This window comes from Theropithecus gelada, unplaced genomic scaffold (assembly GCF_003255815.1).
Source record: "Theropithecus gelada isolate Dixy unplaced genomic scaffold, Tgel_1.0 HiC_scaffold_15883, whole genome shotgun sequence".
Classification (NCBI taxonomy): domain Eukaryota; kingdom Metazoa; phylum Chordata; class Mammalia; order Primates; family Cercopithecidae; genus Theropithecus; species Theropithecus gelada.
In genome coordinates this window covers 3,234,297-3,248,758 of record NW_020257640.1, presented here as the reverse complement: position 1 = coordinate 3,248,758, position 14,462 = coordinate 3,234,297, and the positions used below count along the sequence as shown (strand labels likewise).

The 14,462-nt window shown below is 37.0% G+C and overlaps 1 protein-coding gene across 2 annotated transcripts in view; it reads left to right on the top strand.

The window, feature by feature from the left end:
* The window catches only part of LOC112617128 (tyrosine-protein phosphatase non-receptor type 4), a 223,098-nt gene that overhangs the window by 42,197 nt on the left and 166,439 nt on the right, over positions 1-14,462 (top strand). For both annotated transcript variants that reach the window (XM_025373857.1, XM_025373856.1), the window contains one exon: positions 10,267-10,421. In XM_025373857.1, coding sequence (XP_025229642.1) covers positions 10,284-10,421 — 138 coding nt within the window. In that variant the 5' untranslated portion in view covers positions 10,267-10,283. The remainder of the gene's footprint in view (positions 1-10,266; positions 10,422-14,462) is intronic.

The following is a 14,462-nucleotide window of genomic DNA, read 5'->3' as shown; positions in this document are numbered from 1 at the left end:
CTTTTAATTCTAAGAGGATGCAATCATTATTTTTTTTAATTTTTATTTTATTATTATTATTATTATTATTATTTGAGACGGAGTCTGGCTCTGTCACCCAGGCTGGAGTGCAGTGGCCAGATCTCAGCTCACTGCAAGCTCCACCTCCCGGGTTCACGCCATTCTCCTGCCTCAGCCTCCCGAGTAGCTGGGACTATAGGTGCCCGCCACCTCGCCCGGCTAGTTTTTTGTATTTTTTAGTAGAGACGGGGTTTCACCGTGTTAGCCAGGATGGTCTCGATCTCCTGACCTCGTGATCCGCCCGTCTCGGCCTAAGAGGGAGTCTTGCTGTATCATCAGGCTGGAGTGCAGTGGCGCGATCTCCGCTCACTGCAAGCTCCGCCTCCCGGGTTGACGCCATTCTCCTGCCTCAGCCTCCTGAGTAGCTGGGACTACAGGCGCCCGCCACCTCGCCCGGCTAGTTTTTTGTATTTTTAGTAGAGACGGGGTTTCACCGTGTTTGCCAGGATGGTCTCGATCTCCTGACCTTGTGATCCGCCCGTCTCGGCCTCCCAAAGTGCTGAGATTACAGGCGAGAGCCACCGCGCCCGGCAACAATCATCATTTTTAACATTCCGCTACCTCCTACTTATAGTAGGATGTTTGAATTGTATGTATTTTTTTCAGGATTTTGTCAGAGATCCAGTTTCTCAGCATCTTTACCAAAATGCCACTATTTTTTATTTTGGCTAAATAGGTATATCATGTTATCTCATAACGGTCTTAATTTACATTTCCCAAATGGCTCAGATTGAGCATCCTTTCATGTGCTTAATGACCATCTGAATATCCTGTTTGGTAAAATGTCTTTTAATGTTTTTTTGTCCATTTTCTAATTGGATTATTTGAATTTTTTTTTTTTTTTTTTTACTGTTGAGTTTTGAGAGTTTTATTATATATTCTGAGTACTAGTCCATTGTTAGATAAATGTTTTGCAGACTATCTTTTTTACAGTCTAAGTTTTAAATTTTGATGACATATCTAATTTGTCCTTTTTTTTTTTTATGAATCATGCTTTTGATGTCACATCTAAGAACACTTCACCATACCTAGGTCCCTGAGATTTTCTCGTATCTTTTCTTCTAAAAGTTACAGTTTTAGGTTTTACATTTAAAACTGAGTCAGTGAGTAATATTTTGCATAAGGTGTGAGGTTTATGTTGAGGTTCGGTTTTCATTTTATGTATGAATTTCTGACTGGTTCAGCACTGTTTGTTGAAAAGGTCATCCTTTCTCTGTTGAATTGTACCTTTGTTAAAAATCAGTTGGCTATACTTGTGTGGTAACTATTTTGTTCCAGTGATCTCGGTGTCTCTTCTTCTGTCGTTACCACACAGTCTCGATAAATGTAGGTACATAATCATAAAATCTGGGAGAGGGATTCCCAGTTTATTCTTCTTTGGGAGTGGGAGTATAGTTACTCCCACTTTAGTCTTTTTCAAAATTGTTTTTGCTACAATGATTCCTTTGCCTTTCCATATTACTTTTTTAATTTTTTTTAAATCTGTCACCCAAGCTGGAGTGCAGTGGCACGATCTTGGTTCACTGAAGCTTCCGCCTCCTGGGTTCAAGTGATTCTCCTGCCTTAGCCTCCCCAGTAGCTGGGATTACAAACGTGCATCACCACGCCTGGCTAATTTTTGTATTTTTAGTAGAGATGGGGTTTCTCCCAAGTTGGCCAGGCTGGTCTTGAACTCCTGGCCTCAAGTCATCTGCCTGCCTAGGCCTCCCAAAGTTCTGGGATTACAGGTGTGAGTCACTGCTCCCGGCCTTCCATATTAATTTTAGAATAAAATTACCTGCAAAAAAAGTACTGGGATTTTGATAGACATTACATTAAACCTTTATGCCTATTTGGAGAGAATTGACATGTTTACTAGTTTGAGTGTTCTAATCCATGAACATAGTTACGTCTCTCCATTTATTTAGATTTTCTTTAATTTTTTTCATCAGCATTTTGTAGTTTTTAGCATAGAAGTTCTGTATGTGTTCTGTTAGATTTACACCTAAGTATTTTGTTTTTTATTTAGCAGTTGCAAATGATACTCTATTTTAAATTTGACTCCTCATATTTATTTCTAACATATACAAATAAAATTGAGTTTTGTATGTTGATGTATTGGGTGACATTGCTGAACTTATTAGTTCTAGGAGTGCTTTTGTAGATTCCTTGGGATTTTCTTTGTAAACATTATGTCATCTGCAAATGATTTATTCCTGTATGCTATTTCTTTCTTTTTCTGTTCTTTCTTTCCTTTTTTTTTTTTTTTTTTTTTTTGAGACAGAGTCTAATTCTGTCATCCAGGCTGGAGTGCAGTGGCGCAATCTTGGCTCACTGCAACCTCTGCCTCCCGGGTTCAAGCGATTCTCCTTCCTCAGTCTCTCAAGTAGCTGGGATTACAGGTGCCTGCCACCATGCATGGCTAATTTTTTGTATTTTTAGGAGAGATGGGGTTTCACCGTGTTAGCCAGGATGGTCTCGATCTCCTGACCTTGTAATCCACCTGTCTTGGCCTCCCGAAGTGCTGGGATTACCGGCGTGAGCCACCGCGCCCAGTCCTCTTCCTTTTTTTTTAACCTCACAGCATAGGCTAGGACTTCCAGCATTATGTTGCATATGAGTGGTGAGAGCAGATATCCTTCCTTGCCTTATTCCTGGTTATAGGGGAAAGCATTCAGGCTTTAACCATTAAGTTTGATGTTAGCTGTGGATTTTTTTGTAGATGCTCTTTTTTATGTTGAAGAAGATCCCTTTAATTCTAGTTTTCTAAGAATTTTTATTATGAATGGGTGGTGAATTTTGTCGAATGCTTTTCTGCATTGATTGAAAATGTCATGTGATTTTTCTCCCTTAGTCTGTTAATAAGGTGGTTTATATTGATTAATTGTTAAAATATTGGGTGAATCTTTTTGCACCTTTGAAATAAAACCTGCTTGGTACATGGTATGTAATTCTTTTTACATATTGCTGAATTCTGGTTTCTTGTATTTTATTAAGTGTTTTTGTGTCTGTATTCATGAGGAATATTAGTTTGTAGTTTTCTTTCTTTATGTTTTTGTCTGCTTTTTCCATCAGGGTAAAATTGGCTACATAGAATGATTTGAGAAGTATCCTTTTCTATTCTGTTTTCTGGAAGAGATCATCTAGAAATTGTGTTAATTTTTCTTTAAATGTTAGGCATATTTTCCCAGGAAACCCTTTGTGTTTGAATATTCTGTTGGGTGAGTTTTAGAATTATGAATTCAATTTTTAAAATAGGGTTGTTTAAATTTTCTGTTTCATATTGACTGAATTTTGGCAGTTTGTGCCTTTCATGGAATTGGTTCTTTTTATGTCAAATTTATGAATAAGTTGTTTGTAGTATTACCATTTCAATGTTTGCAAAGTTTGTGTGGTATCCTCTTTGTTTCATTCCTAATGTTAGCGATTTGTGTTTTCTGTTTCTTTGTTAGCCTTGCTAGAGGTTTATTATGTTTATTGATCCTTTAAAGAACTAACTTTTTTCCCCTGTTGATTTTCTCTTTTTTATTTTCTTTAATTTCATTGATTTCTGTTCTTTGTTATTTCCTTCCTTCTGCTTGCTATGAGTTCATTTAGCTCTTTGTCTAGGTTCTTGAGGAGGGAGGTTAGATTACTGATTTGAGACATTTCCTGTTTTCTGTTCTATGCATATATTGCTGTAGATTTCTGTCAGCACTGCTTTAATCTTGTCTCACAAATTTTGGTATGTTGTGTTTTCATTTTTATTCAGTCAGTGAATCTTGATTTTTCCTTAAGATTTCCTCTTTGTCCAGTGGATTAGTAGACTTGTTTAGTTTCTACGTGTTTGGAGATTTTTCTGTTATCTTTCTGTTGTTGATTCTGGTTTGATTCCATTGTTCTCAGAATACATTTTGCATAATTTCAGTTCTTTAAATATTTAGATTTGTTTCTTAGCCCAGGATATGGTCTCTCTTGAAATGTTCAGTGGACGTTTAAAAATAATGAGTATTGTGTTGTCTTTGCTAGAGTGTTCTATAAATAGTCATGATTAGATCCTGTTGGTTGGTAAGTTGGTTGGTAAGTTCTCTTATATTCTTGCTAATTTACTTAGTTGTATCAATTATTGAGAAAGGGGAGTTGAACTCTCCTATAATTGTGGGATTTATCTTTTTTTATTTCAGTTCGACAGTTTTTGCTTCATATATTTTTGCAGCTCTGTTGGTTGGTACATCCACATTTAGGATTGGTAATGTCTTGGTGGCTTGACCGTTTTATCATTATGTAATGCCTAACCTGTTCTTACGAATTTTATTTGTTCCCAAGTCTACTTTATCTGATACTAATATTGGTACTCTTCTTCCTATTGATTAATATTTCCATGATACATCTCTTTCCATCCTTGTACTTTCCACCTGCCTGTATTTTTATATGTGAGGAGAGTTTCTGGGAGACAGTATTATAGCTGGGCCATGTACCCCATCCCCACCCCCACTCTACCAATCACTGTCATTTTTAGTTTCTTAGAGACAGGGTTTCTCTCTGTCTCTGACACTGGAATACAGTGGTTACCACTGTACTCACTGTTACCTTGAACTCCTGGGCTCAAGGGATCCTCCTACCTCAGCCTCCTGAGTCGCTAGGACTACAGGCGCATGCTGCCATGCCCAGCTAATTTTGTTTTTTTTAAATTATACTTTAAGTTCTAGGTACATGTGCACAATGTGCAGGTTTGTTACATAGGTATGCATGTGCCGTGTTGGTTTGCTGCACCTATTAACTCGTCATTTACATCAGGTATTTCTCCTAATGCTATCCCTCCCCCTGCCCTCCACCCCACGAACAGGCCCCCGTGTGTGATGTTCCCTATCCTGTGTCCAAGTGTTCTCATTGTTCAGTTCCCACCTATGAGTGAAAACATGTGGTGTCTGGTTTTCTGTCCTTGTGATGCTTTGCTCAGAATGATGGTTTCCAGCTTCATCCATGTCCCTGCAAAGGACATGAACCCATCCTTTTTCATGGCTGCATAGTATTCCATGGTGTATATGTGCCACATTTTCTTAATCCAGTCTATCATTGATGGACATTTGGGTTGGTTCCAAGTTTTCGCTAGTGTGAATAGTGCTGCAACAAACATACGTGTGTATGTGTCTTTATAGTAACATGATTTATAATCCTTTGGGTTATAAGTAATGGGATTATTGGGTAAAATGGTATTTCTAGTTCTAGATCCTTGAGGAATCGTCACACTGTCTTCCACAGTGGTTGAACTAGTTTACAGTTCCACCAGCAGTGTAAAAGTGTTCTTATTTCTCCACATCCTCTCCAGCATCTGTTGTTTCCTGACTTTTTAATGATTGCCATTCTAACTGGCATGAGATGGTGTCTCATTGTGGTTTTGATTTGCATTTCTCTGATGACCAGTGATGATGAGCATTTTTTCATGTGTCTGTTGGCTGCATAAATGTCTTCTTTTGAGAAGTGTCTGTTCATATCCTTTGCCACTTTTTGATGGGGTTGTTTGTTTGTTTCTTATAAATTTGTTTAAGTTCTTTGTAGGTTCTGGATATTAGCCCTTTGTCAGATGGGTAGATTGCAAAAATTTTCTCCCATTGTGTAGGTTGCCTGTTCACTCTGATGGTAGTTTCTTTTGCTGTGCAAAAGCTCTTTAGTTTAATTAGATCTCATTGTCTATTTTTTTGTTTTGTTTTGTTTTGTTTTTGCCGTTGCTTTTGGTGTTTTAGACATGAAGTCCTTGCCCATGCCTATGTCCTGAATGGTATTGCCAGGTTTTCCTCTAGGGTTTTTATGGTTTTAGGTCTAACATTTAAGTCTTTAATCCATCTTGAGTTAATTTTTGTATAAGGTGTAAGGAAGGGTTTCAGCTTTCTACATATGGCTAGCCAGTTTTCCCAGCACCATTAATTAAATGGGGCTATTTCTTGTTTTTCTCAGGTTTGTCAAAGATCAGATGGTTGTAGATGTGGTGTTATTTCTGAGGCCTCTGTTCTGTTCCATTGGTCTATTTGTCTGTTTTAGTACCGTGCTGTTTTGGTTACTGTAGCCTTGTAGCATAGTTTGAAGTCAGCGAAATGCCTCCAGCTTTGTTCTTTTTGCTTAGGATTGTCTTCGCAATGTGGGCTCTTTTTTGGTTCCATATGAACTTTAAAGTAGTTTTTTCCAGTTCTGCGAAGGAAATCATCGGTAGTTTGATGGGAAGGGCATTAAATCTATAAATTACCTTGGGCAGTATGGCCATTTCCATGATGTTGATTCTTCCTATCCATGAGCATGGAATGTTCTTCCATTTGGTGGTGTCCTCTTTTATCCCCAGAATTTCATATCCAGCCAAACTAAGCTTCATAAGTGAAGGAGAAATAAAATCCTTTACAGACAAGCAAATGCTGAGAGGCCACCAGGCCTGCCTTACAAGAGCTCCTGAAGGAAGCACTAAACATGGAAAGGAACAACTGGTACCAGCCACTGTAAAAACATGCCAAATTGTAAAGACCATCAATGCTAGGAAGAAACTGCATCAACTAACGGGCAAAATAACCAGCTAACATCATAATGACAGGATCAAATTCACATATAACAATATTAACCTTAAATGTAAATGGACTAAATGCCCCAGTTAAAAGACACAGACTGGCAAATTGGATAAAGAGTCAAGAACCATCAGTGTGCTGTATTCAGGAGGCCCATCTCACATGCAGAGACACACATAGGCTCAAAATAAAGGTTTGGGAGAATATCTAACAAGCAAATGGAAAGCAAAAAAAAAAAAGCAGGGGTTGCAATCCTAGTCTCTGATAAAACAGACTTTAAACCAACAAAGATCAAAAGAGACAAAGGAGACAAAGAAGGCCATTACATAATGGTAAAGGGATCAATTCAGCAAGAAGAGCTAACTATCCTAAATATATATGCACCCAATACAGGAGCACCCAGATTCATAAAGCAAGTCCTTAGAAACATACAAAGAGACTTAAACTCCCACACAATAATAATGGGAGACTTTAACACCTCACTGTCAGTATTAGATAAATCAATAAGACAGAAGATTAACAAGGATATCTAGGACTTGAACTCAGCTCTGCACCAAGTAGACCTAATAGATATCTACAGAACTCTCTACCCCAAATCAACAGAATGTACATTCTTTCCAGCACTACATTGCACTTATTCCAAAATTGACCGCATGGTTGGAAGTAAAGCATTCCTCAGCAAATGTAAAAGAACAGAAATCACAACAAACTGTCTCTCAGACCACAATGCAATCAAATTAGAACTCAGGATTAAGAAACTCACAGAAAACCACACAGCTACATGGAAACTGAACAATGTGCTCTTGAATGACTGCTGGATAAATAACAAAATTAAGGCAGAAATAAAGATGTTGTTGGAAACCAATGAGAACAAAGACACAATGTACCAGAATCTCTGGGACACATTTAAAGCAGTGTGTAGAGGGAAATTTATAGCACTAAATGCCCACAGGAGAAAGCAGGAAAGATCTAAAATCGACACCCTAACATTTCAATGAAAAGAACTAGAGAAGCAAGAGCAAACACATTCAAAAGCTAGCAGAAGGCAAGCAATAACTAAGATCAGAGCAGAACTGAAGGAGATAGAGACGCAAAAACCCCTTCAAAAAATCAATGAATCCAGGAGCTGGTTTTTTGAAAAGATCAACAAAATAGACCATTAGCCAGACTAATAAAGAAGAAAAGAGAGAAGAATCAAATAGACACAATAAAAAATTATAAAGGGGATATCATCACAGATCCCACAGAAATACAAACTACCATCAACTATAAAAACCTCTATGCAAATAAACTAGAATATCTAGAAGAAATGGATAAATTCCTGGACACATACACCCTCCCAAGACTAAACCAGGAAGAAGTTGAATCTCTGAATAGACGAATAACAGGCTCTGAAATTGAGGCAATAATTAATAGCCTACCCACCAATAAAAGTCCAGGACCAGACGAATTCATAGCCACATTCTACCAGAGTTACAAAGAGGAGCTTGTACCATTCCTTCTGAAACTATTCCAATCAATAGAAAAAGAGAGAATCTTCCCTAACTCATTTTATGAGGCCAACATCATCCTGATACCAAAGCCTGGCAGAGACACAACAAAAAAAGAGAATTTTAGACCAGTATCCCTGATGAACATCAATGCAAAAATCCTCAATAAAATACTGGCAAACCAAATCCAGGAACACATCAAAAAGTTTATCCCCCAAGATCAAGTTTGCTTCATCCCTGGGATGCAAGGCTGGTTCAGCATACACAAATCAATAAACGTAATCCATCACATAAACAGAACCAATGACAAAAACCACATGATTATCTCAATAGATGCAGAAAAGGCCTTTGACAAAATTCAACAGCGCTTCATGCTAAAAACTCTCAATAAATTCGGTATTGATGGAACATATCTCAAAACAATAAGAGCTATTTATGACAAACCCACAGCCAATATCATACTGAATGGGTAAAAACTGGAAGCATTCCCTTTGAAAACTGGCACAAGACAGGGATGCCCTCTCTCACCACTCCTATTCAACATAGTGTTGGAAGTTCTGGCTAGAGTAATCAGGCAAGAGAAAGAAATCAAGGGTATTCAGTTAGGAAAAGAGGAAGTCAAATTGTCCCTGTTTGCAGATGACATGATTGTATATATAGAAAACTCCATCTTCTCAGCCCCAAATCTCCTAAAGCTGATAAGCAACTTCAGCAAAGTCTCAGGATACAAAATCAATGTGCAAAAATCACAACCATTCCTATACACCAATAACAGACAAACAGAGAGCCAAATCATGAGTGAACTCCCATTCACAATTTCTACAAAGAGAATAAAATACCTAGCAATCCAGCTTATAAGGGATGTGAAGGACCTCTTCAAGGAGAACTGCAAACCACTGCTCAACGAAATGAAAGAGGCCCACTAATTTTTAAAACATTCTTTTTTATAGAAACAGGGCCTCCCTGTGTTGTCCAGGCTATCTCAAACTCCTGTCCTGAAGCAATCCTCCCACCTCCCAAATCGTTGGGATTACAGCCATAAGCCACTTCACCCAGCCCAATCACTGTCTTTTAATTTTGGAATTTTACTTGGCAAGCGCCTCCTTGTCAACATAGTAAGACTTTTTTCCCTTACACTATTTTTATATTTATATAACATTGGCTTTTACTTTGAGCTTTAATCTTTTGAAATGAATAATCTATGAGAGATCAACTCCAATTATTACCACTGATTTGAAATACTATTTTATTATATTTTGCTTACTTATTATTCATACTGCTTATTACTTATTGCTTACTCATATTCAAACATCCCATATACTAGTCTTTCTTCTAGTTTAGTGTGTTTCCTTTACTTAATTGTCTTTAAGACAGAGTGTTATGTGTTTTAAAGTTTGAATCCTTTAATGCCTGAGTGTTTTAAGAGTTTTTTTTCCCTCCTACCTTAATGTTAATTTTCTAGGTATATAAGTCAGTGTTTCAAAGAATATTCTTTCACAACTTTGAAGCTACAGCTTCATTGTCTTTAAACATCTAGTATTGCTGATATCACTGTGATTTCTGTTGTTTTATAGACCATCTAGTTTTTACCTCTTAGGTTAAAAATTCAGGAGCAAAGATTGGTCACCTTTTCTATTTTGCTTTTGTTTTCTTAGAAATAATACCAACAATACTATTAGGTTGAATTTTGAGGATGGTTAAAATGAAGGGGTTTTTTTTTTTTTTTTAACTTCTACGTTTCCCCAACACCTTAAGTTTTTTTAAAAAAGGAAGGGCCTGCCAAAGTTAAATAATTTTTCCTCCTGTTGTCATTCTACAGTGTTTTAAAATACTTGCATCAATGAGTAATATCCAACTTCCTAAGGCAGCATAATACTCCCACCCCTTTTGGCTACTCCAGAGTTTACATATTTTGAATTGGAATATGACTTCTTAAAAAATTTATGCATTAAATCTTCTGGATGGAGCAGTTAAAAAAAAAAAAAAAGCTCTTTTTCAAAGCAGGTGGTAACTTTAGTTTGATGATGAACTATATATATCTAACTTATACCTACAACAATTCTTATTCTGGTGTTTCAAAATTTATAACTGTTTTCCACCTAAGTTTTAATTGAAAAAAATATAATAACTTTGCCTTTTAAACTACAGCATATATTTTACCAACCTTTTATTTAGTTATTATTTTATTTTATTTTATTTTTTTTACTTAGACTTTGTGTGGACAGTAATGACCTCACGTTTCCGATTGCCTGCTGGCAGAACCTACAATGTACGAGCATCAGAGTTGGCCCGAGACAGACAGCATACAGAAGTGGTTTGCAACATCCTTCTTCTGGATAACACTGTACAAGCTTTCAAAGTCAATGTAAGTATTTTGTGTCTTTTAAAAAATAATCTCTGGCTGTAAGTCTGAATTCAGTTATATATGTAAACTAGGATTATTAAATTATAGTAGAGTTTGAAAAGTCTTATTCAAGTAAAAAAGTCTTTCTGGTGCAGGATTGTATCAGGTGCATGCTCTCATTCAAACTGGGTCTTTTTAAAAAGTGTTGCTCACTGGACATTGTTGAGAAACCAACAGTGTGTCTTATGATTAGTAAGCAGATCCATAGTATGTGTGCGATTTTCATAAGTGTGCTTGAGGGGGCCTGAAAAGAATTTGTTGTTCTAAATAATTTATACATTTTTATGGTAATTTTACTTGTACTGCCTGTGAGTAAAATTTTTCCTGAACAAAAATAAATGACAGCCCTGATCTTATCTGTCGTCGAAATATTTATTTAACAAATATTTGTTCATCCTATTTGTGTCTAGCTTTATTTGCTCATTGTTATTTGTAAGTTTTACCCATGTGGTGTGTTAACAGTAGTTAGTTCATTGTTATTGCTCTGTAGTACCCTTTTGTATGAATATACTGTAGTTTACTTATCCTTTTACTTACCGTTTACTTGTCCAGTTTATTGTTGGTATATATTTGGATTTGTTTCCACTTTGGGCTCTTACAAATAATACTGCTGTGAACATTCTTGTACATATCTTGATACATATAAAAAATGTATTCTCCCTTTTTATTTAAAAACTTTTCAACTTATATAGAAAAGGTGAAATAATACTATGATGAATACCCATATACCCTTTACCTAGATTGACCCAGTGTTAACATTTTGCACATTTGCTTTATGTTTCCTTCTCTCTTCATGATTTTTTTCCCTGAACCTTTTGAAAATAAGTACTTTAGCATCCCAAGAATCTCATAATTACCACATACCTAAATTTAACTTTATGAAAATAATAATATATTCAGTCTGTATTCAAACTGGAGTTCTTATTCTTCAGGATGTTTTGTTATTTCCAAATTCTTCAGGGTGTTTTCTGCTGTATTACTTGGGTATTTCTATACTTCGAAATCTTTAAGTAATATAAAATATGAATCTTACACCAGGGCCAGTCGGGGGGTGAGGGACTGTGGGAGAGACAGCATTAGGAGAAACACCCAGTGTAAATGATGAGTTGATGGGTGCAGCAAACCAACATGGTACATGTATACCTATGTATCAAACCTGCATGTTGTGCACATGTACCCTAGAACTTAAAGCATAATAATAATAATAATAATAAATCTTTCTTATTTACCAGTTTAAGCTTAAAATTTTCTGTGTACTACTATATAAGCAAGATTATGAATTTATCTGAAATTCCAAGCTGTTTCACATTGAAAAAGGGGCTGCAGAGTAGTGAATGTTCCATCATTATCATTAAAAATACCTTCAACATTATCTAAAATACCCAACTGATTTAGTGTGCTTTTCTAAAAAGCTAAACTTTTGATTTCTTTTGTATTCTATCATCTGTTAATACATAGTTGGAATATAGTTTGCCAAAAAGAGATAATATAAAAGAAGAGAATTCTACTTCATACAAATTTCTATTTAATAGAAACTCTCATGTATTAGACAGTTGATATAAGAAAATAAGCCTTTTTTCCTATTATTCATGTGTTAGAATTCTTTTTTGGAAAAGGCATAAACTTAATAACTTTTGTCTTAGCTTAAATTTAATTAATATTTAGTTTTCTTTTTAACTATAGTTTTGACTATATTTCAAAATATTGTAAAAAGGTTTGGTATGTTTCCCAGCTAGCATAATTTTCTGTTGAGCACTTTAGTTGACAGTAGTATGCTGTATTTTTCAATGTGCTGTCTAGTTACTCTTTTAGAAAGACATATATATTTAATGTACTTTTATATGTTTATATTTTAAAAATATATATTACATATATTTAGCTGGCAGTTTCAATAGACCTGGATATATTACCTAGAATGGTAAGTAAGCTTACCATTCTGTGGTGCTAGAAACTTTCTCTACCATTATCTCAGGTCATCAAAAAACTTGAGGAACAGTGTATATAAAAAATTGTTGGATGTGTAGTATATTTATTCCTCTGGGCATTTAAACCCAGGCCATTCAAACCAGAAGAGTTGCTTTGTGCTTTTAGATAGATTATTTATCTTTTAATCTATGTGAATAAATCTCCAGTTATATACTTTACAACCTGTGGAGTGGTATGTGGCAGCCTGCAAACTAATTGGGGGTTTGAGAGTTCTGGTGTTTGTTTTCTTGTGTCCACGTAGTACCATTAAGTCTCAGAAATCCTTTATGGGCATCTGCCAGGTTCACCAGCATTTCTCTGTTCACCAGGAAGGAGAACTACTCAGTTTCCTTTGGAGACTACCAAGCAATGATTTATAAAGTCAACCATTGGAGTCATTGCTTTTCATGAAAGATTTTTGCACCACAGGTAAAATATTCATGTTGCCAAAGCCTGCTTTTTTTCATCTGGCAATTATCTCATCAAAGCTGTTCCTGTATTTTCTGAGGGAAATTTTTGTAATGAAGGAGTTGATATAACTTCACTAGATCTTGCTTTTTCCCTGCTGTGGACATAGGAGTGATAAGCCTATTATCACTGGGTTTGTGTTGGCTTGTGTTGTTTCAGTGTCAAGTCCTATTTTCACTATGGCTTTGGTATAACCATTTATTTACTGTAGCCAACCTATGGTGTGTATTGGCCCTCTCGTGCCATGCATTCATTGTCACTAAATGAATTCATGGCATGAGAATTCATCTCACCAAATATGTTTGCATTAAATACTTTAAAATGCATAGTGTCTGTACTACATGGATTGATGTCTTCAATCTATGAGGATTTTTACCCCTAATTTTTGACTTGACTTTTACTTTGGTGCAGCTGATTAACATTAGCCTGTATGATGAACAAGGAAGGGCTGGGAGGGCCAGCTTATTTTAGTTACTGTGACTGCATAAGAAATTACCCTAAAACTTAGTGGCATAAAATAACCATGTATTGTCCTCAGGGATTCCGTGAGTCAGAGATTCACAGACACACAAAAAAGGCTTAATTTTGTTCCATTATGTGTCAGGCCTCAGCTGGAAGACTCAAAGACTGGAGGCTAGAATCATTTGAAGGCTTATTCACTGACATGGCTGTTACCTGAAACCTTAGCTGAGGCTGAGGCACCTATATATGACCTCTTTATGTCCTGGACTTCTTCATAGCACAGTGGCTGGTTTCTTTCTTTCTTTCTTTTTTTTTTTTTTTTTGAGATGTAGTTTTGCTGTTGTTGCCCAGGCTGGAGTACAATGGCGCGATCTCGGCTCACCACAACCTCCGCCTTCCAGGTTTGAACAAGTCTCCTGCCTCAGCTTCCCTAGTAGCTAGGATTACAGGCATGTGCCACCACACTTGGCTAATTTTGTATTTTTAGTAGAGACAGGGTTTCTCCTTGTTGGTCAGACTGGTCTTGAACTCCAGTGATCTGCCTGTCTTCACCTCCCAAAGTGCTAGGATTACTGGCATGAGCCACCATGCCTGACCACAGTGGCTGATTTTTTTTTTTTTTTTTTTTTGAGACGGAGTCTCGCTCCGTGGCCCAGACTGGAGTGCAGTGGCGCGATCTCGGCTCACTGCAAGCTCCGCCTCCCGGGTTCACGCCATTCTCCTGCCTGAGCCTCCCGAGTAGCTGGGACTACAGGCGCCCGCCACCTCGCCCAGCTAATTTTTTTGCATTTTAGTAGAGACGGGGTTTCATTGTGTTAGCCAGGATGGTCTGGATCTCCTGACCTCGTGATCCGCCAGTCTCGGCCTCCCAAAGTGCTGGGATTACAGGCGTGAGCCACCGCACCCAGCCAAGTGGCTGGTTTCTAAGGGTGAGCATCTTGAGAGAGAGAGCGCCAGACTGTAGCCATATTGCCTTTCCAATCTGGCCTTGGAAGTCATGTAATGTTACTTGTTCCATGTTCTATTTGTCAAGGTTGTCAGAGAGTTAAGTGAAAGGAAATAGACTGCATCTTGATAAAAAGTGGAGTATCATCATGTGGGATCAGA